General features: G+C 39.5%; 1 protein-coding gene across 1 annotated transcript in view; it reads left to right on the plus strand.

The window, feature by feature from the left end:
• rngtt (RNA guanylyltransferase and 5'-phosphatase) overlaps nt 1–23,745 on the plus strand; it is a 118,913-nt gene that overhangs the window by 37,435 nt on the left and 57,733 nt on the right. The window contains exons 9-11 of the mRNA XM_022195614.2: nt 7,290–7,425; nt 10,525–10,596; nt 17,900–18,064. Of these exons, the coding sequence (XP_022051306.2) occupies nt 7,290–7,425; nt 10,525–10,596; nt 17,900–18,064 (373 nt within the window). The remainder of the gene's footprint in view (nt 1–7,289; nt 7,426–10,524; nt 10,597–17,899; nt 18,065–23,745) is intronic.

Consider the following 23,745-nt stretch of genomic DNA (forward strand, 5'->3'; position numbering starts at 1 on the left):
GAGGGACACTATGTCCCATGAAAATGCGCACTGTCTTATGTTTGAGTTTATATTACTATTTTGTAGCACGCTTAATTGTGTGAACAAAAACTTGAAAGAATGATTGAGGGAATTATTTTTATATTCATTTTATGTTTTATTACGCCGCCAAGGAGGTGGAACCTCAGTGGAGTGATTGACGATATGCGTTGGTTTGTCTGTCTGTTTGCAATACTGCTTTTCATTTGTCGTTTTTTATTGTAACACATAGGGGAACTAATCATTAATCAAATAATTGCTGTTAACTGTAACCGCTTAATAATATATTAATAGATAAGGCAGATAACAAAGAGCATGCATGTTGGAAAATGTATTTTCGTTTGCTGTAGTACCTGGCTGCACTACCAGATAAAACCTCCTATTGTACAGTTAGATGGACGACTACAGCTCGTTAACTATGTTCTATACTGTGGCGACCAAAGGAGACAGACACTTGGACTCCCGAGAGTTTGTGCTGGCAGTCAAAAATGTTAAATGTCATTGTTAAAATCAAAGTTGTTAAATAGGAAGTTTTGTGGTTGTTATTACTCTGCCAAGGCGTGCAGCAGATTTAAATGACGATCGTGTTGGTTTGTCATTTTTTTGTCTGTTTGCAACAGTACTTAAATGTGGATTAACGGATTTTCATGGAATTTTCAGGGAAGGTCAGCAATGACACAAGCACCAAGGGATTAGATTTTGCCAGTGATGTGGCTTATAGTCTGAATCCACGGATTTGTTGAAGATTTCTATATCACCGCGAGATAGCAGCATGGTGTCACTGTAACTATGACAACAAGTGAACACTACATCAGCTACCTGCTGATTGGTGATTGGCCACGTTTACGAGACCTTTAATTCCTCTTATTTCGAAATTAAAGTTATTTCTGCTTCAAAATCTCCTTGTAAACACTTAATTCCGAATTAAAAAGTTAATTTCAAATATACTTAATTCCGAATAAACTACCTGGTTTATTCCGATGTTAGTTCCGAATAAACTAATTCCTGTGTACGTTCTATTCATGCATACAGTTAATTCCGGTCATTCTGCGCAACTTCAACAGAAGTAGTATGCCATTGTTGAGTTGCTGTTTCAAAACGACAATAAAAAGTAAAGCCAAAAGCGTGCTTATTAGTTGTTCCTCCATGTTGTTGGGGAAAAGGAATGCCACAGCAAATGGAGTTTGTTTCTTCCGGTAACAGGGATACGTCCCCTCCGCTGCCTGTCCAATCAAAATCCTTTCTAACACCCAAGCGTTACAGAGGAATTAAGGAAGAGGAATAAACATGCGATCCATGTAAACCGTAATTCGGAATTAATATTTCCCCGTAAACGCGAAACACAAAACTTTAATTCCGAATGAGTTAATTTCAAATTCAGAATTCAGAATTTAAAAACTTCATGTAAAGGTGGCTTTTGTGATCCTACTACAAATGGACCGCTGCAGACCGTAGATTTTTTTTTAAGATTTCATCCGTTGGAAGTCATACAATAACTGAGTAACCTTGTTGGAGTACTACGGAGTCCTTTTTGTGTTACATACACTACCGTTCAAAAATCTGAAATGTCTTTATCTTTAAAAGAAAAGCATTTTTTTCCAACGAATATAACATTAAATTAATCAGAAATACAGTTTAGACATTGTTAATGTGGTCAATGACTATTCTAGCTGGAAGCGGCTGATTTTTAATACTTGTCTTTGGTTTGTAAATTGAAACAAAAGGAACTGTGCTATTATATTACAGCTGAAACTATTAATGGATCTGGATGAATGCATTATTCTTACTGTTTCTGTCTGGAACAGGTGCACAATACATTTCACTGCGCATTACACTATGTATAGTTATCTTGAAAATGCACTATTCTGTGCTTCCAGCTTATCTTTAGTTTAGGACTTAAATTGCTAGTTGAAAATGTCATCTTGGTTTGCCAAAACATTGTGCTAGTCAGTAGCTGGTTTCATAGGTTAATCAACAATGAAAACAATCATAATTTGCAAGATTACACAGTACAGTGAGAGAACTGTACTATTTACTTGTATAATCCTGGTAACAGGCACATTTCTGCTGCCATTGCAGACTTTGGCCAGCTGGAGTTAAATTCTACACACATTCATTCTTGGCATCTTGTCAGGTTTCCCTCTTTGAACCAGCTGGTATTGATAGCATATTTATTACATCTAATCCCTTTGTTGTATTGTTAGAAAGTCACAGCAGGTATGAGAAATTCCTCACTCTGTCTTTGGGGAAGTCATTAATCCTGAATCCATTCCTGCCATCCTTTGTATGGCTTTGTTTTCCAGAAGGTTTGCATCCTTTCGTTGTACGCTAGTTGTGAGTTTGTCGTCATCATCAAAGGCATTCTGCACATTTAGTCATGGTATAATTTCCCTAATATGTTCAGTTTACTAGATAATTGGCCTTATTTTTAGTTACATTGATTAGGATACTTCACCTTTTGAAACACAGTAGGACTTGAGTTGTTAATTACAACATGAGTTCAGCATGCAGGCTACAAAGTGTAATTGACTTAATTGAGGTGTATGATGGAGCTGCCAGATTGTCAAGTATGCACAATTTATCAATAGCATTTTGGGCTATCAACAGATTATTAGAAATGAGTGTTAGCTGCAGCTATAATTAGACAAATGTCTTTCTTTTTGCGAGTATTACTGGAAACAGTAAAATGTTAAAATTACACTGTTTTCAAAATGGTTCTGGGATTATCAGACAATGATGATGTACAGAGATTTATACTAAGAGGCATGCATTTATGGATGAAAGGTTTGTGTTTAGAAAAAGCAAAATTCATTTCAGAATGGTAAAAATGTGTGTTATTGAGTAAATTAAATGATATCAGAGCAACGGGGTGAAAAGCTTTCAACACTGAACACTTACTGCTGCTGTTACAATTGAAGGCTGTTCTGGAGGAAACACAAAGGCAACAGTGGCGCTTGTGTTTTTGGGTGTGGCCCATCTTTTTAGCTCATCTTTAGAAACCAACAGAAGGGAGGATCAACATATTTAGCCTGTTTAAAGTCCTCCATTTGAGATTGCCAGCTCAGTGACCAGGCGACTTGGTTGATCAAGCAATAAACATTCGGATGAATGCACTATTATGTATTATACCCAGGCCTTTCTTTCTTTGTTTTGTTTTTTAAATTTGACATTTAGAAATAGTTTGACAGTCATGTTAGTTGTATGTAGTCTTGCTTTTATCTCCATTTGAATTAATTAGACATTATATGACCTGTATTTTTTTTAGGATTGTTCTTAATAGAAGAACTAATAAGCAAACTCATACATTTCTCTTCCAGCATGGTTTAATTTAGCCCCGGAAACATCCAATTATATGCCATATATTAACTTAATCTTTCTAAATTAAGCAGCTCATACAGACGGATGTTGCGAATAATTGTAATTAGGCCTCAAATCATTTGGATGACTATTGTCCAGATGTTCAGAGAGCTCTCAACAGATTACTTTTACCACATAGATGAAGATGATGCCTCAAGGAAGAAATTCTGAATTTACATCTGTGTGTGCTCAGGTTATTTAATGATATTTGCTCTTCACTATCCAATTTCTCAGACTGGAAATTGATAAACAAGGTTGACATTTTAGGTAAAGCTGTTAGTGTAAAAGGCCTCAATGCTTTATACACTGGCAATGTGGCACACCTCTAAGCATAATGTAGAGGAAGAGTGGAGTCAATAATACCGACCAGATGCTCGTATTGTGACTTGCGGTGCTAGGATGGCCAGTTTTGGAAGTTATTTTAGCAGTCTAACAGTCACTGCTCTCAAGCTGTTGAATCTGCCAGATGAGCGTACTGAAGGAGAAAGTAATTTTCCAGCAATGTCCTGTCTTTTGAGTTTCTGTGATGTTTTGCTTCACTTACTTTTACCAAATCCGAAACCAGGAAGAATGGAGGATATGATGGGCAAAATAGCAATAAATACCTTAGGATGGGATGCGGCTTAAGCCATTAATACCAGCAGGTTATAACCCCAAGGATGACCATGTTAATCTTAACAAAAATGGAACTTTTGAATATTACACTTCCTCATTGTAGAACTACACTGCCAGTCCAAATAAAAAGTCGCAAACTCTAATATTTTGTTGGACTGCTTTTGGCTTTGAGTATGGCAAGCAATTACTGTGGCATTATTTTGATAAGCTTCTGCAATGTCACTGCATTTATTTCTGTCCAGAGTTAGATTAATTTTCTGCCAAGATCTTGTATAGATGATGGGAGAGTCAGACAAAATCTTCTCCAACACATCATGCTCCCTGAACCACTCATTCACGATGTGAGCCCCAGGAACATTGGCATTGTCATCTCGGAATATGCCCGTGCCGTCAGGGAAGAGAAATGAAAAACCAAAAAAGACCTGGTCATTCAGTATATTCGGGTCTGATCTCAATCTTTGGTCACATAATGTTGCTGGACCTGACCAACTGCAGTAACTCCACATCAAAACACTTCCCCCACAGGCCTGTAGGCACTAACCATGATGAGTGCATCACTTCATCCGCCTCTCTTCTTACTCTGGTGCATCCATCACTTTGGAACAATCTAAATCTGTACTCATCAGGCCACATGACCTTCGTCCATTGTTCCAGACTCCAATCTTTATGCTACCTAGCAAATTGAAGCTTTTTTTTTTTTTCTGATTAGCCTCAGTGATCAGTGGTTCTCTTAAAGCTACAAGTTTAGTCCCAATCCTTTGAGTTCCCTTTGCATTGTACAAGTGGACAAGCTCTTACTTTCACTATTAAACATAGCTGTGAGTTCTGCTGTTGATTTCTTACAAGATTTCACCAAATGTTTAAATGATCTCTGATCACGATCATCAGAGAGTTTTTTCCGACCACATTTGTTCCTTTAAGATGATGGTTCACCACTATCTTTCCAGGTTTTAGTGATGCGTTGGATGGTTCTGAACCTGACTTCAGTAGTTTTAGAAATCTCCTTAGTTGTTTTCTTTGCTTGATGCAGGCCAATAATTTGACCCTGTTCAGATGAACATCCTTTCCATGACCACAGGATATGTCTTCCAACATGGTTGTTTAAGAAACGAGAAACTACTCACTGCATCAGCTCGGGTTAAATAAGTTGTTACCTGCTGAAATGTATTCATCACTGCAGTAGTTATCCAAAGGAAGGCTCTTGCCTATTTGCGTAGTTAAATCCAGGTGGCACCTTTTTTTGGGGGGGACAGGCAGTGTATTATGTTGAATTACATTTGTTTCACCAAAGGAATGTCCTAGAGCTGAACTTGGGCCACTGGCAATGCATGCAATTAGAAGATATAGTAATCTATGAGCCAAGAAAGAACTTTTGTGACCATCCAAGGCAACAAGCAAAAGATAATTTGCTTACAATTCAGTAGACATGCTGGGAGAACTGGCTGGTAGAAATTGGAAGCTTGCGATGTGCATATTTTACAGTCACATTAAGTAAAACTGTTTTCTGTTTACAATGGTAATTAACAAGCCACAGCTAAATTAAAGGAAAAGTGTTCACTATGGTTGTACGATATAATTAGCAGTTATCCATTTTCTGATCTTTCTTTTTTAGCATGACATGGTAAAAGCTTGCATTCCGTCACATTTGTTTTATGTGAATTTAAAGTGACTGATTTGGACATTAGACATAAACAGACTCTTGTTGTTTTGCATTGACGAGTGTTGCCCAAATCTCAAGTGTTGTTTTTCTTTGCTTACAATACAGTGTTAAAGTGTACAAAAAACAAAGCCTACAAATAATCTAATTAAAGGAATTTATTGGCATCTTGGTTTGTCTGGAACAATTTAATTTAAGAGGAGCACTGTTAAATGTAATTAAGCATCACATGGGTCATAATAGCTGATATAATAACCCTTAAGAAAACAATCACAAACACACTGTGATGGAAATGGAAAAATCTACACTACCAGTCAAAAGTTTGGACACACTTTCTCATTTATTGGTTTTTCTTTATTTTAATGACAGTTTACATTCTAGATTCTCACTGAAGGCGTCAAAAATATGAATGAACACAAGTAAGTAAACTAAAACGTGTGAAATAAGTCAGAACATGTGTTTAGATTCTTCAAAATAGTCACCCTTTGCTTTGATTACTGCTTTGTACACTCTTGGCATTCTTTCGATGAGCTTCATGAGGTAGTCACCTGAAATGGGTTTCCAACAGTCTTGAAGGAGTTCCCAGAGATGCTGAGCACTTGTTGGCCCTTTTGCCATCACTTTGCGGTCCATCTCGTCCGAAACCATTTGGATTGGGTTTAGGTCAGGTGACTGTGGAGGCCAGGTCCTCTAACACAGGTGTGTTTGGGATCATTTTCCTGTTGAAAAATAAATGATGGTCCAACTAAATGCAAACCTGATGGGATGGCATGTTGCTGGGGGTGGTAGCCATGCTGGTTCAGTGTGACTTCAGTTTTGAATAAATCTGCAACAGTATCTCCAGCAAAGCACCCCCACACCATCACACCTCCTCCTCCATGCTTCATGGTGGGAACCATGCATGTAGAGACCATCCATTCACCTTTTCTGCATCACACAAAGACAACAGGTGGAACCAAAGATCTCAAATGTGGACTAATCACACCAAAGCACAGATTTCCATTCCTTGCGTTTCTTGGCCCAAATAAATCTCTTCTGCTTGTTGCTGTTTCTTTGTAGTGCTTCTTAGTAGCTATTTGACCATAAAGACCTGATTGGTGCAGTCTCCTCTGAACAGTTGATGTAAAGATGTGCAGAGATGTATCTGCTACTAGAACTCTGTGTGGCTCTTTTTTGTTGGTTTTATTTTGTAAATGTGGCTTGTTCAGTCCCAAATAATGTGTTAGATTTCAAGCCAAGATTTTAGGGGCCCTGATAAAGCCTGTCAGAACAAATTATTTTCCCAATATCTGTGTCACTTCAATGCTTCAGTTGGCAATATATTAGTTTACTTTATTGTGTGGGTCACCCCCTAAAAAACTTGTGCCAGATAATGACATGGGCAGTTTTCATACCCTTGCAGTAAAAAGTTAATAAGCATTACTTTCATAAATACTTTCCTGCTTAAATGAATCCACTGTAACATCACACAGATACCATTGTAATAGCAGCCCACACAATCAATAGTAGTTGTGCATGCTAACGGATAATGTAACCTAACCCATTATGTCAGCCCAGCTGGAGTCTAAGTAGTGACCAGGACAATTAAAACTTAATAGCCTGTGCTTACTGCTCCATAATGATTCACCCTCATCTTCCACAGGTACATGATGCTGATCAATGGAAAAAATGAAGTGTACATGGTCGACAGAGACAACAGCATCTTCCACATAGCAAACCTAGAGTTCCCTTTCCGGAAGGATCCACGTGTGCACTTATCAAATACTCTACTGGATGGGGTGAGTCATCGCTCTTCTTCATACTTAATGCTTACTTGGTATGTACTGTGCAAAGCTAGGCCTTCTTCAGACTTCCATGAAAATATTCTAAGTTGTCCTGTTCCTTTCTTTGCTTTAGTGGAATATTTTTCCCACCATGTTTGTAACATCCTCATTCTTAGTCTTGCAGATAATTGACATCACTTAGGTGAAAGGAGAGCGAAGATGATGAAGATGGCTGACTGGAAAATGATGATGCATGTCCTGAAGAAAATGTCTAATGAAATGCTCCACAGTTTTCTGTCAGTGCCCTGCATTGTGCTTTGTTGTCACGCTCTGCTGTGTGTTCCTCAGAGTGGAGACGAGAGTCAGTCACTCATATTCATGCTGTAACACTCGGACTTTCAGTGGCATTTTCATGTGGTCAGGTCACACTGGTCCCAAATCATTGTCACAGTCCCACTAGACAGGAAATCACTGCATGTCCATGTAGTCCCACTATTGATGATAAGTGTCTGGAAGGGTTTGTGTTTGGTATTCCAGGACTGAAGATAAGGGATAAGCTGCTGGTCATTCTTCTTGTTTTGTTTGCAGACTAGAGCCTCTGTCAGAAATTAGCAATTTTATACAAAATAGATACGTGCTTCCTCTTGGCTTAAAAGCTGCTGATTGATGTGGTGAATTTAGTTTCTTTGCTCAGGCAGGACATCTAATTGCAGCAAATTAGTGTTCTTCTGAAGCAGCAGTGTGTTTAGACTGCTACAAGGTTTGTTTTGACTCGTGCTTATTCATCTGTTGATGCTTCTGGCTCTCAGTTCATAGAGTTTTTTATATATTTATTTTTTTGTGCTGAATGCTGTGAAAGCCCAGTTGTGTTGTCTGATATGCTGCATCTTTAGCCCAAAGGCGCTGGTCTTTGTCTTTACATGCGGTTTTGTTGTACTGTTTTTAATGAGCTTTACATCAACTTGAGTTCCAGCATTGTGTGAATGCACAACGCATATTGAATTTCTGGCAGTTTCGCTCACCACATTAATGTATTCCTTCACTGCTGACTGTCTCTACAATGGTTCACTGCACCAGATGCATAATGATGGCAGCCTCCTGGAATTACATCATTTTTTCTTTCCAATCCCTCCTTCAGTGCAAAGCCTTTTCTCCTTTCTTCCACTCCGACTTTGGCAATTTAGATTTGATATTTGGTTTTTTGTCTTGTCTGATGTGAATTAAAACTACTCCAGCCAGCAAAGAGACACAATTGACTTATTTTCATTTGTGTTTTTTATTGCAACACATAGGGAAATTAATCATTAATCAAATAATTACTGTTAATAACTGTAACCACTTAAAATATATTAATAGAAAAAGCAGATGACAAAGAACATGCATGTCGTTACCAGTTTATCTGGTTGCGTTACCAGATAAAACCTCCTATTGTACAATTAGATGGACGACTCCAGCTCGTTAACTATGTTTAATACCATGGCAACCAAAGGAGACAGACACTTGGGCTTCCGAGAGTTTGTGTTGGCAGTGTAGTGTTGATGTTAAAATCCAAGTTGGTAAATCGAAGGTTCTATGGTTATTACTCTTCAAAGGGATGGGGCATAGTTATGTGTCGATCGCTGTTGGTTTATTTGTCTGTTAGTCCGTGTTTGAGGAACGTTGCTCACGAGTTTGGATAAAAAATTTTCATGGAACGTCAAAAATGTGACAGGGACCAAGTGATTAGATTTTGACAGTGATTCAGCTTATAGTCTGGATCCACGGATTTGTTAAAGATTTCTGTATTATTGCAAGACAGCCGCACGGTGTCACTGCAACTATGACTACAAAGAAACACTACATCAGCTGCCTGCTGACGATCACATGATTGTGATCCTACTACAAATCAACCGCTGCGGACTTATCAGGACTTACATGTCAGAAATCATACGAGGAACAATTGATTAAATTGTGGGAGGGTTTCCGAGTTCCATCAATTCCCGACACCGGCTACATATTTATCTACATATTTAGGTCAGCCGATTCGGTATCCTTACATGACACATGCATAACGCACACCTGTGCTCAGCTCCAGGTCATTTTGTTTGTGGGTACATCTATATTAAATGACCACATTGTATGTTGCCGTGATTTCTGATCATCAATAACTAATAAATGCTGCATTTATATAAAAAATGCTGCTTTCTGACAATGCCATATAGGAAAATGAACAGCCTTGGTAGAGTACTGAGCTCTCTGAGTGCTTTGCTAGTTTGCTAGTTTGATTGCTTTGGAGGAAAGAGGTGATTTTTGGTGTTTGTGTGGTGGAGAGCATTGTGGTGTCAGGATAAAGATAGTCTTCGTTACAACAGCTTGATATAGTGCCTAAAAAAACAATTCAGCATGACTCATTTGCCTAAAATAGATAATTTCTTGTTGACTGTGAGTTTCTTGCGTTCATTGCCATTTCTGCCCGTGATATCGCAAGGTTCATGCTTTTAGTCTGTTTGGAAATAATATAGTGTTTTTGTGCGATAGCTGATTCCTCGAGCGATGTCTTTCCTCCTACCTGTAAGTTACAGCAGCGTCACACAGATAGTTGCTTAAATATTTTATGAGGGAATGGGAATAAATATAACTCTCTAAACATGCGCTTCTCTCTCAAATTTATGCCAAGTAAAAGTCAAAAGCTCCTTTCACTAAGACTACTTCAACAGTTGTGATGTTGACATGCTCACCTTTGCTGTTACTTTACACTCTGGTTGTGTAACACTTCTTTTAAAACTAATCATGCGTCTGAGTGTCCTCAATCGCAGCTGCACCTGACCTCAACTTGAGAGCCTTGCATAATACATGTGCAGTGCTATTTCTGCTTCATGTTCTTCTTCAAGAGGCCATACCACACGGGCACACCCATAAACACACACATACACACCACCCACCTCCCCAGTTCCTCGCTATCCTTTGCATCGCTGCAGGCATCTCCCTCTCTGAAGCTGAATTGTCTGGAAAGTGCTCAGACTCTAAAGGCCCATCCTGCATACCTTTATTTTGTGCATCACCTCCACTCAGTTGTACCTTTATTTTTTTTAAATCTGTATCTTCTGACCTGACTCCTTTTCCTTATCCCTGCAGGAGATGATCATCGACAAGGTGAACGGGCAGCCCGTCCCTCGCTATTTAATATACGACATCATCAAATTCAATGTGAGTACTCTGAGGATTTGACAATATGTTGTCTTTTTTTGGCCATTTTAGCCTTTATTATATACTCATGGCTGCTGCATTGGAGACTAGAAGCCTGTTTATGGGTCGTTTATTGGAGCGCCCTCTGTTGTCTTTTTTGACCTGTAACTCAGAAAAAATAAACAAACAAACAAAAATATAAGATAACACTCATATCTATTTGCAGCGCCACCTTTCCTTGGCTTTTTACTTGCTATTAAAAAGGTTCAACACAAGGATTTGTTTTTGCAGTCCCAGTCAGAACAACATGTTAAGCTGTGCATCAAGAAGAAGCATTGATGTGGAATGGGATTTGCTTGTCTGTCAAACATGAATAATCGGATTCCTAATAGGGTTCCTTCCATGCTATGCTGTAGCAGCAGCAGAGGAGTGTTCATCCGTAGACATGGCAGAGCGTTGTCGTTCTACATGCTTGACCCCCACCCTGTCACGCACAAGCCTGGTCTTAACAACAACACCGTGGGGAATTGCGTCATATACATGAATATGATCTACGTTTTGATAGTTTCACCATTGAAATTGTTTTTGCTGAGCTACAGTGCATTGGCCTATTATTTAAATCAATTTTTATTAAATATTAATCCAAACCTTTATTATTGTTGGAGTTCAGTCCATTCTGTTGGATTGAAATATACCAGTCAGTCCATGACTTGCATTAATGTGGGCTAGCAATAAGTGCCTGGTGCATCAGGCTGTATATTTTTTAAATATATGTAGTAACATATATTTAAAATAGTAAAATATATGTAGTAACGTGTTTCTCTTGTTATTTTATTTTAGCTTGGCCGTTTTTTTAAACTGCCTGACGTCAACACTGCAAGCCTGTTAATTATTAACTCTGTCAAACTATAAATGAATTCATCCCTTCAACCTATCTGAATTGTTCTAATAGCAATCAGGCATGCACAGAGACTAATGAGCCTGTTGTTAGCAGGCCTCTGCTGTCTTCCTTAAAAAGATCTTGATGAATACCTTGGGATGAACGGAGGAGGTGGGCGGGGGTTACTTAAGCCATTGTGTTTGTCTGTCGCTTCCATTTCTCCATCGATTAGAGGCTCACACAAGCAAGCAGCTCAATAAAGGCTCCAGTGGTGAGGAGAGCGTCGTCGTAAGATGGTGCAGAGGTTAGCGGCTCCACATGACTCCCACCGAGCCATCAGCAAAGCACTGCTGTATTGATCCTCGCTGGCCATTATTAGCCCCTGCCATTATCTGTGGTGGGCTGCTCCTTGGCACTGAGGCTCCATCCTGAGACTCAGGATGAAAATGTAGCAGGAGGGAAAACACACCACCTGCTTGGCCCATGGTCTAATGTGACACCCTACTCGTTTGGAAAGTTGAGTGTAGCACAGTAAGGGGATGCTTTCGATTAGAGTGTAATGAGAACAGTGTGCCCTTTCACCATATTGGGTAATTTCACTGTATAAAGAGGCTGATGGACTCCAGTGGAGCTTGGTTGATAAATACGTTATGTTAGCCCTCCAACATAGTACTGTTATGAAGAGTGTGCTGATATGTACAGTACCTTTCCAACCATGTAACTCACTGACCTTTACTGTCACCCTCAGATGCAGTTAATTTTCTGTTTCTACTTTTGCAGTAAAATAGTTTTGGAAAAGGATCTTTGTTCTTCTAAAAAGTTGTTGCAGCCTGTCACTCAATGTCAGCTCCTCCACTGTGGGAGAAATGACAGGACAGCAACAATTACACATATTTGCCCAAATTTCATTTTTTGTAGAAGACTGTTATTTTGAAATAAAACTGTGGAGGTTTGGGCTTGACTGACTCACTGCCTGTTGACTGACATTTTGATTGACCTCATTATTTTTCATCTTGCCAAAACAGTCTGGCTTTGAGTACAGAATTAGACAAGATAATTGGCTCAACACGGTTTACAATTGAGCAGAAAGGACTTCTTTTAACATCCATCACATGCACTTTATCTGTTGAGGTATGTGCAACTTTACAAGCTCTTACTCTTGATTGAAAAATGTGTATTCAGGTACAGTCTATAGCTATGTGGGGGTCTCCAACCTAAGAGTCTTGCCTGTGCTTTCAGACCAGCGTGAGCACTGATAGAACTCCTCTGGAGTTACGTTGGGTACGGAAAGTATTCAGACCCCTTCAGTTTTTTACTTTTTGTTGTATTGCAGCCATTTGCTAAAATCATTTAAGTTCACTTTTCCCCTCATTAATGTACACACAGCACCCCATATTGACAAAAAAAACAAAAACACAGAATTGTAGACATTTTTGCAGATTTATTAAAAAAGAAAAACAGACATTTACACAAGTCCTGGTTGTAGATTATTATTATTGGCCTCGAGGTAGTAATAACCACAAATGTGAATCACCATTGATTTCAGACACTCAAAAATTACTTTTACATGCATTTTCCTTATAATTATGACACCAGTCTTGAACTTAATTACCATTTTCAACATGTGGTTGAATATGTAAGAATTTCTAAAGGAACTAAGGTGTTTCATATGAAAATAACTCCTAAATTGCTTTCTAAGAGTTATCTATGGTGTTTATTTCAGCAGTTTTTCTTCCGTTTTTAATAACCAAAACTTCTGGAAATTCAACATAGGGTACAGTTAATGTTGTGTTCTGGTTTTTCCATTTAAAATTATTGAATAGTAATGTACTGCTGTAATTGGCTGTACATGTCTTTATTGAGCACAATTCATCCAGATATCATCATTCTCTATTTCACCTTGTTTTATTGTAATAAGTTGGACAAGGAAATATATTAAGTGTTAAAATAAGAACAGCTGGTAAGTCAGATTTCTGTAAGAATTCTTTTCTTTTTCTATAGATTATTTTGCAACCCCTTAAACTTTGCTGAAATGTCGTTATCTGACAGCTCTTTGCTAAATGTGAAATGTATTTTTTTTTGCTTTTCTTGAAGCTCTGTCTATGAGGTAAGCCCAGCTCTGCATTAAAATGACTCATAAAGGAACAGGAACAGCATGCCTCAGGGGCTGCATAGTATAGCTAGACAGACTAATGTCATAAATTCTGGCCTATAACCTGCCAGTCTATATTTTTAGACACAAGCTGACGTTCACCCAAAACCAAAAAGAGAGATTCCAGCTCTTAATGTTCAGTACAGATGGAAGATGGTGAATTCAAGTTGCAGGAACTGGAGGCTATTCTGTGTTCAAGGTCTGGCTCAAATCTTTATCTTCACACATTTATGTGGATGTACGGCAACATCACCGGCAAAAACGTTGATTCATTTTCTTTGGATTTCCCCTTTCCAGCTTATTGATCTGACTGCTTCACACGCAAGATAAAATAGAGAAATCCAAAATGGAAGACATTTCTCATCCTTCTTTTAATATAACCACCCTGCTACCAGTAGCTAATGTCACCTGGATCAAAGCTCCAATGAGATAAATTCAGTTTTTTAAACAACTTGCTGTGACCGTGCCCTAAAATATTGCTTTTATGTAACCAACTGCTTTGTTATCAACAGATAAACAGGGCACATAATGTTTCTGCAAACAGTTTTAGGCCAAAACGGTCTAAAAGCCTGTGTGTTTTTGTCCGGAACATCCCCAAGGAAGCTGCACATTAAGCCTGTGTTGACTGGTCCCAACGCAGATTTTGTCAACGGTGTGTAAAGTAATTTATCCCAAATTATCCAAGACAGTCACAGTCCTTTCAACAGAATTCCCAGCACTGTCCCTGTTTTTGCTGCAGCAGCCATCCTTTAGCCTCTCTCACCTCACTCCTCACGGCTTTATTTCTGATTCTACTTCTCTCTAGTCTTTAACATTTAATGTGTGCGGATATATATAGTTTCTTTATGCACTCTGTTCAGCTTGCCCATAAAGGGGAGGTTATGCAATTTTTTATTTTTCCGACCTTTCATGTAGCTGAATGACCTTATATAAATTTTCCTCTTATTACAGTTGAGAAAAATGGCAAATATTTTGATTTGAATAAGAGACTTCATCATATTATCAATTAATTGACGAGCTGCCAGTCATTTGTAAAATCTTAGTGTACAAATACACTAATGTGAAATTCTGAGCATTGCAGGGTGTGTGTAGTATGTTGAGCTGCCAAACACCATGTGTCCTAAGGTGATGTTTGACATCAGTTTCAGTGCTGATGAAAGCATTCCTTATTAGTTTTGCTATATTAAGCTTTCCATTACTCATGTTCATCACAAATGCTGAATTACAACAATTATAGTAAGTGAATGTAGTGTAGCACAGTAAATGTCAGCCACAAGTCGGAGTGTACCGTTTCTACACGGACCCTGAGCTATCCAGACAGATTACCACCGAGAATAACAGCAAAAAAATATAAATAGCAGGTCAATTTCACCCATATAAACGACCTTTATAGCAGCAAGAGTAACAAGGTTTTTTTTATCTGCGCCGTTTTCATCGTTGAGGACAACACATGATTTGAATCATCCACACTTACATCTTGTTCAATCCTGATGACACAGCTGACAGATGGTGCCGAATGTGTGGGACATGATACCAGCTGTTGCTTCAGGAGAATGTAGCATGGTTATAGCAGTCACCCTAAAGGAAAAACAAGTCTTCAAGGAAATATTGTAGTAGCCAAAAGCTTTTACATTTTATAAAACAGAAAGCATTTGCGTAAATAGGAAACATATCAGCTCCTGCTATCGCTCACGGAGGACCTACGACAGAATTCTTATTTCTCCATAAGCAAAATTGTTTCTTTAAACATTGTAGTAAAAAGTGTCTAATGCCTACTATGTCAAGTATGAAGGTTAAGGTCTGTGTTATGAATGTTTATGGGGTTTTGCTGTTTGCCTCTTTTATTCCAGTGAAAAACTCATTTGGGTTGGGTAGCTAGATTGGAAAATATTTGTAGATATCTGGCATTTAAAATAAATATTCTGCTCGTCACAGCCAGGTGAGAAAATGCTAGCTTGTCATGATTTTTAATGTGTTTTGGCAACAGAGAAATGACAGCTTAGTTGGAGTTTGGGCTCCTGCTTTTCCACCGCTAAGTTGTGAGAAAAATGAAATGTCAAATTGTTGTCATGCATTTAGTCCATGTCCATCTGGCATGTTTTCAGAACTCACTTCAGCAAATTTTCTTTTTTTGTGCTGATAAAAGTGAAATCCGTGAGTCATTGTTTTTAATCACTTTGTCAATTAAGCAACAGAAATACGTGGTGGTAACTGTCACTCGACTGAGCTGTACCAAGCACGTTTAATCACAACTCCTCTGCACCACCTAACACTTTATTATGGTCATGCAGTCATGTTTGTTAAATTTGTTACTTGGCTGTTCTAATTTTCCACCCAAGCTTTATTATTAATAACCGGGGGCACCTAAGCTTTGTGGTGTTTGTTGTCTTTTTTCTTTTAGTGCCACAGTCACAGTGGTCTGCCAGATGGGTTTGGTGGCACCTTTGCTCAGCCTTGGTGGCCCTGTCTGTTTGAAAGACAGTAGTGGCTCAGGTCAATGTGCTTATCTGTGTAGAACAACTGTGTGCCTGGCCAGTGATGGGTGGTTGTCATAGCAACAACGAAAAACTGATTCCGTTGTTCTATTTACTTTTGGTGTTATATCCCCCTTGAGCTTAACTGATTGCAAGGTCTTCGTGTCCAAGGCTCAGAGTATGCTCCTGCATACTGTTCACCTATGGGGCAGCTGTAAATAGAAGCTGCAAACAGTCACTTATGTTGATGGTAGGAGAATGTTACTGTACATGCTTTGGGTTTAGTGCTAGTTAGGCCTCCAACTAACAAATGTGTTCTTTATTGATCTTTTCTTCTTCTTTTTTTTTTTTTGCTTGACAATTTAGGATATTGGCTAAAATTTAACAAAATGCAAAAATATACACTACAGGGTTCTCGCCAGCGCTTTTCAGCGTCCCGTTACACTGTCTAACGGGCCGTTACGCAGTCTTAACGGCCCGTTACGCTCAGTTTAAAAGATTACGCTGTGATTAGGGCCGCTACGCCAGCGCATTTCAAAGATTACGCTCTTGTTATGAGAGTGTGTTGCTTCGTCATGAGAGTGGGAGAGAGAGCAGCGTGTGTGCGTGTGTGTGCGTGTGTGTGTAGGGGGGGGGGGAGCGAGTGAGACAGACGGGCAGTCGGTGCAGTCGGAGGAGGAGAGAAGGTGTATAGTTGCTGGGTTTGCAGTACTGTGCGGTTCAGCCACTGTTTATAGCCAATAAAGGCTCCAGTGTTCTTCGATACGGCTGGGCTCCTGTGTCTTTGCCTTTATGGCTGCTGAGGAAGTGAAGGGGGTTAACCCCGGGCTTCCTGACCACGGTCGGGGGCCGAACAGGAAGGGTTAACACTGTGATTAGGGTCGCTGCGCTGTTATTTTGACAGATAACGCCATGTGCGTTTGTTTTTATCAACTGGGTGCCTATCTAGGTTAATTTATGTCTCCCCACCTCAGCCGTACTTTCCTGTCGATTGACCCGTTTCCGTCTATTGCGCATGCGCGTTCCCGTCTATTGCGCATGCGCGTTCCCGTCTATTGCGCGCACGCAGGAGGACCTGCTGCTACACTGAAAAAAAATCCTGGCGAGAACCCTGCACTACCGTTCAGAAGTTTGAAGTCACCCAGGCAATTTCACATTTTCCATGAAAACTCACACTCTTGTTTATGTGCTAGCGTAATTGCACTAGGGTTTTCTAATTATCAATTAACCTTTCAACACCATTAACCAACACAATTTGGCATTAGAACACAGGAGTCATGATTGCTGGAAATGTTCCTCTGTACCCCTATGTAGATATTCCATTAAAATCAGCCGTTTCCAGCTAGAATAGTCATTTACCACATTAACAATGCCTAGAGTGTATTTCTGATTAACATAATGTTATCTTCATTGAAAAAACTGCCTTGCTGTCAAAAATAAGCACATTTCTAAGTGACCCCAAACATTTGAATGGTAGTGTATAGTTAGTCATGAACAGACCATCGGTATTTTGACAGTCTATGATTTATAGTGACTCCTACAACTATTATATTTCTATTACGGAATCATTGAAGCACATGCTTTTTTTGTCACAAAAGACAATCATGCTTTTTTGGTTCTTTCATAGATTTATGAAAAGTCTTTTGGAAATATGGGAGAAACTACTGTTAAATCCAAATATGGAGTGTTCAAGGACTGTTTGCTGCTTTATTATTGGATAATAATGATTTTTGTTTGTGTGTAATAAATGTTCAACTTTAAGCGTAACGTTTCTGGGGTACATTTTGATTTTTTGATTTTTTTTTTATTGTGTTTCAGGGACAGCCGGTTGGCCAGTGTGATTTCAATATCCGGCTATTATGCATAGAGAAGGAAATCATTTCTCCCCGCATGGAAAAGATGAAAACTGGACAGATCGACAAAACCAAGGAGCCTTACAGCGTCCGACATAAGCCCTTCTTTGACATTCATGCAGCACGCAAGGTAATGTGATCAAAGATGCTCTTTTGTCTTTCCAACCCGCTTTCTTCAATATTTCTTTGACAGATGTGACCCAGTCAGAACCTTTTCTTGCGGTTCACACACAAATATACAAACAGAAATGACTTAAATTTCCTACATATTGAATCCTCAAATGCAATTTGTGAGTCAGTGGACTCTCAGTTATATACCTGGATGTTGTGTTCTCTAGGGCAACAGCTCTTCATGGGTAAATTGGTACCAAGTGAAGGGATTAAGCAGCTGAAACACATCTATACACTGGCATCTAAGGAATAGCACAACCTCTGTACCCACTGGGACTTATCAGGCTTACCTTCATCACAGTAGCTGTGAGCATTATAATACACTGCTGATGTTAATCCTAAGCTCTGTAGTATAAGCGACGACATAACGTCATAGATTCTTTTTCTTTAGAATGCCTATCTCCTGGTATTGCTTTAATTACTCTGCCAAGGAGGGCAGCGGAGTTATGTGACAATCAGCGTTGATTTGTGTGTCTGTCCATCTGTCTGTTCCCAACATTACTGAGAAACGGATTAATGGATTTTAGGGCTGACCCGAATATCCTGAATATCCGAATATTCGTTCGCTACGGCGGTATCCGGTCAGACGTTACCGGGCGGAATGAGTATTCGACGTTACTGTCTTCCCTCCGCCTTCGGCCCAACCTCGGCTCATCCCGTCGTGTGATCACATAAACATATACACATATGTCTATGTGATCACCCCTTCCTCCCCCCAGACGAAAATACGAATATTCGGAGCTCGTCTCTTCCCTTCCCCTTCGGCCCATTTCGGCTCATCCCACCGTGTTCGGCTCATCTAGGCTCATCCATTCGTGTTTATTACCACCACCCAAATGGCCAGGTGACTGCCGACTCTGACGTCACGCTTCACTTCGTTTCATAAACATAAGACAAGATGCCGAAGACCTCCGCTGTTTGGGAATACTTAAGTTTAACTGAAGACTAAACGAAGACAGTGTAAAATTTGCGTCCGGGAGACCAGACGAATGGATCCGAATATTCGAGCCATCTCCGCTGTCGCGCCCCCTCCTGTCGGACGTTACGGGGCAGAACGAATATTCGGATATTTGTCTTTAATAGGGCCTTAATATCCGGAGCTGTCTCGCAGTCTGGAACCGATGCAATCAGTGTATTGAGCCTTGACCTCAGGACCGGATCATCCAAATGTACCGTGTGCAACTTGAACTTTGTCCAGGCATCTTTCGTTGATAGGAGGAGCAGTTGCCCCCAGTCTCGGTGACTGCTTTTGTGTGGTCCCTTATTACACCACACACACAGGTTCTTGTCGTGCACGACACCCACACTAGACCGGAGTTTCTTCGGTGAAAAGAGAGTGGCAGCTTGAGACGGATCCTCCTGACCTGGTTGACTGTCTCTTTCAAGATCTTCCTGTAATTTTCGCTTTCGGTTTTCTGCTTGAGAAAGACTGCGCTTGCTAGAAAACGTGGTATAGCAAGCGTTGTGCATGAAATGACCTTTTGGTCCTTTCCCCCAATCCACATTTTCACATGCATTCTGAAAACGATCCAGTCCCTTCCATCTTAAAGACTTGTCCCGAATCGACTGCCATTTTTGCTCTGTGATACTATCCAGAGAGTCGGCTTGGGTACAGGGTTGACCGCAATGTAGAATGCGTTCGTATTTGGCTGAAGACGTAGATGGTAACTCATCACTGTCGCTTGCAGAATCCATTATTCAGGATGTGTCTGAAAATTAAGAAGAGAAACCAACATCAGCTTTCTCGGTGCCATAATAGTTGAGAAACAAAGAAAATTGTATAGCGACGGCCATATTGGCGGCCATATTGGATTTCTCTGCTATGGAATTGTTTTACGAGTGAACTGATGGCAGAATTGGAATCCTTGACCCCTAAAACCTATGTCTAGACACCAAAATTATCCTCCTAGCTGAATTAGTTACTGAGATATAGGGGGTGGCAGTCATTTTGGTGGCCATTTTGGATTTTGGGCTATAAAAAAGTTAGCCGTCATTTTTGGGAGGTACATAGGAGCTAAATTTCCTTCAAATTGGTCTAATATGCCAAATCCACTGAGAAAAAAAGGTACGGAGAGGTTGGTCACGGAACCCCCCAAAATGACTCTACTAATTTTCATCATATTTTTCTGTATTTTTCTATTAGTTATCGTATAATTTATAAATTAGCATGGCTCAGGTTGTAGATTTATGTTGTTCACAGGCTGAAAACAACAGAGCTTTTATCCTCTGAATAGCAGTTCAGCCTTCCTCAAAGGCTTGCACTTGTGCCCTACTATCGGGTCCGTGCTGTGGAAGGTCAGCATGCAATTAATTTGATGTTTTGCTCAGACCAAGATCAGTCAGAAATCTTGGCACTCCATATTCACAGCTGATCAAAGTGTACAGTGGGGGAGAGGTTTTAGATGTTTCTTGTGTTTTGTCTTCGTCTGCTAGTGCCGATATCTTAGTGTTTTTGTACTTTGTAAAATTCTTAGTATGAATGGTTCCGTCACTTCTGCTCTAACCTTGTGCTGCCCACTTTTCTAAGAACCTTTATGAGGGCTCACCCCGCAAGCTTCAGGGTTCATGCCGATGAAGATGTTCTAGAAATGAAATCACTGGCACTGTGTCTGGTTTCTGACTGCGCTATTGTGTTTTTCAGTGACCATCTGCTGCCCATACAGTTGTATCTCTGTTGTATTTGACATTAAAAGAGGGAAACTGGAATCTGGCTCATTAATGCATAGCAGCACAAACCTCCACTTCATGGCATATCAACCAGGAATTCCTTGGAGGCAAATTTCAGTCACAGGCTGGGGTTGTATGACAGCTTTTGTCTGTTGCTAGACTGCTGTTTTTCATCTCAGACATTTATCCATTCTTGCTGCCAATTCCTCGCCATTTATTCTTATGCTTCCTCCCCTTGTCTCATCATCTTACAAAGACCTCTTTTTGTATTACAGAATTTGAGCATCAGAATAATCAGATATATTTTTGGAATTTCCCTCTTGTGTGGATTGAATGGACCGGACTGACAAAAACATATTTGAGTGGACATTAATTCCGAATTTAATGTCATGTGTTAACTCAGTTTGTGCTGCCTGCTCTACAGTTGCATGTCGATTGTTTAGTTTTGTCCCTGGTTTTATATAATACATACTTTATCTTTAGGAATTCTTCTGTTTTTTCACTGGTGGATTTGTTGACATGCATCAGAGATAAACCAGACCCTTCACCAACCGTATCTGCAGAAAATTATATCAAGAAATCGAGTGAAATTCAATCCCACAAGCAGTTTCTGGGTGTGTTTTTGCTCCTGTTAGGATCTTTCTTCAATGCGGACTTATTTTTTACTGCAATATCTAGCTCTGCACTGCTATGGAAACAGCAAAATCAAGGCCAGAAGTAGAGAGTAGTCTAAAATGTCCTGTATGCAATATGACACAGTTGTAATGCCATTACAAAATGATAGAGAGCCTTCTGTGAGGTGTGCCCTATTTGAACAACTGCGGAGCACATACAGATTTAATGAAATGACAATTTTCCAATGTTATAGTTGCAAAAAGAAATTCCATTTGTATGAGTTTGTCTTTGCTCTTCACAGGTTATTTAATGTCTCACTCTCATTTATTATATCAGAGATTGGGCCCAAGATGAATAAAGTTTCCCATCAGATTGAGATTGATATCTCCAACTGGCCCCAGGACATCACTCAGCTCATCCCAAGAGTACAGATAGAGAAAGACATGGAGTAAAAGAATCACTTTTCTTACCTTAGAGTAAATTTAATCTTCAGTTGCCTTTTTGAACTGAGATTGAATTTGGATAGAGACGGAAAAAGTAGCTATCTAAATAAGTTTGTAAGATTGCAGTCTTTTGATGGAGCTCATACGTAATCACAGCAGGTGAGATTAGGGTTTATTGTATGTACTGAATATAAAACAGCAAAGTTTCTTCCCTTACTTAACTTCAAACCTAAATAGTGAAGGGATATAGAGTTTGGAGCCAAAGTACAATGAAATTACAATTGTTGATGTGTATTAAATACTTCTTTTCTTTGGTGGGCTGTTGCTAATCTTGCACCAAGGCATACTTGACTGCTGCAGTTTCCTCACAAGAATATAAGCGGAGAACTGAAAACCCAAAGTAGGGCTGGGCGATATGGCCAAAAAATAAAATCTTGATTTATTTATTTATTTAATTTTTTTTGGTTATCTTGGACGATTACGATTTTAATCGATTTTTGTTGTTTCTTTGCGGTCTGTTTGCTATGGCTAGTGCTAGCCATGTCGCACTCCCGTAGCTGCGAGCACTCTTCCCATTCTTTAGGGTGCCTCTGCCGGAGGTGCTGAAAGAGGTTAGTTGCGCTGCTACTCTTCGTTTTCACAGTACTTTTGCAAACCTTGCACATGACTGTAGTTTGCTCTGTGTCAGTCTTGTCAAAGCCGAACCACTTCCATATAATCGATGTAACATGACGCCCTTTTCTCGCGACCAACTCTTCGTCTGCTGTTGTATCTGCAATGACGGGGGTGTGAGTGTTTTTGGCGGAAGGAGATGAGGCAGAAGCAAACGCCAGTGCACAAGTAATGAAAGGCAGGAGAAGAATCTGTATTGTTATATATTTAAGCTCTCCTCGATTTTACGATTTGGCAAATTTTCAAATTTGCAGGTTTTTAAAAGGCGAATTAATCGAATTATTTCAATTTATCGCCCAGCCCTAACCCAAAGTGGTCTCTGTGATGCATCACTTGTAGTAGATTTTAAATAATGTATTTATAGATTTGTATTTGTTCAGAATAAGCAAAGATGACTCTTAAGTAAAACTAATGTATTCTTTCAATATTAATTCATTATAGGTCATTCATTTGTAGTGTGTTTTGACATTTCTGACTTTATTATTATTTATTAGTACCCATCAGTGGTCCAAACACACCCCCTGTCAAAAGTTTTCAGACACTTTCTCATTCAAATAAATTAGAACCTGTCTCGAAACTGTTGACAGGGGGTGTAGTTACCCTACTGGGGAATAAGAAAATGATCTAATCCGGTCGAATCACATACCTCAAGGTTTTCACTTTCCAACATTTTCTGATGTCAAGGTAATAGTTTAAGTCAACTCTAAACCAACAAGTACACCCCTGTGTAGGATCACTTAAGTGTCAAATGATTCAAAATTGTACCACCTCCCAGTAATTGCAGTGTTTCTGAGTTGAACAGCAGAGTATTTTCTCTTGTGAACAATCAAAAACAAAAATACTTTGGAAAAACTATGCAAAAAATGCAGACCCCAAAGTAGAAACAAAAATGAATACACTCATGAACACTGACACAAAATTTAGAAAATTAGTTGCAGTCTGACTACATCAAAAAGGTTTATATAATGACCTGGGAACACCAAAACTTTCAGTAGTTTTTTGTCTGCTTCACACCTTAACATGGAGAAGAACTGCAAGTGGAACTGAAAAATCTGATTGAAGATAGAAAAGGATGTATAGAATATCCTATAAGACGGTGCACAACTTTGGAAAACTTGCTCCAGAAAGCAGACAAGCAAGTGCTTAAGACTTGGCACAGGGGTTGTCAGCGGAAATCAGTTTCTGTGACAAGTCACACAGTGAGATAGACTTTGAATTTAGTCAACCTCTGTGGACGACATCC

The sequence above is a fragment of the Acanthochromis polyacanthus genome, chromosome 16, assembly GCF_021347895.1.
Source record: "Acanthochromis polyacanthus isolate Apoly-LR-REF ecotype Palm Island chromosome 16, KAUST_Apoly_ChrSc, whole genome shotgun sequence".
NCBI lineage: Eukaryota > Metazoa > Chordata > Actinopteri > Pomacentridae > Acanthochromis > Acanthochromis polyacanthus.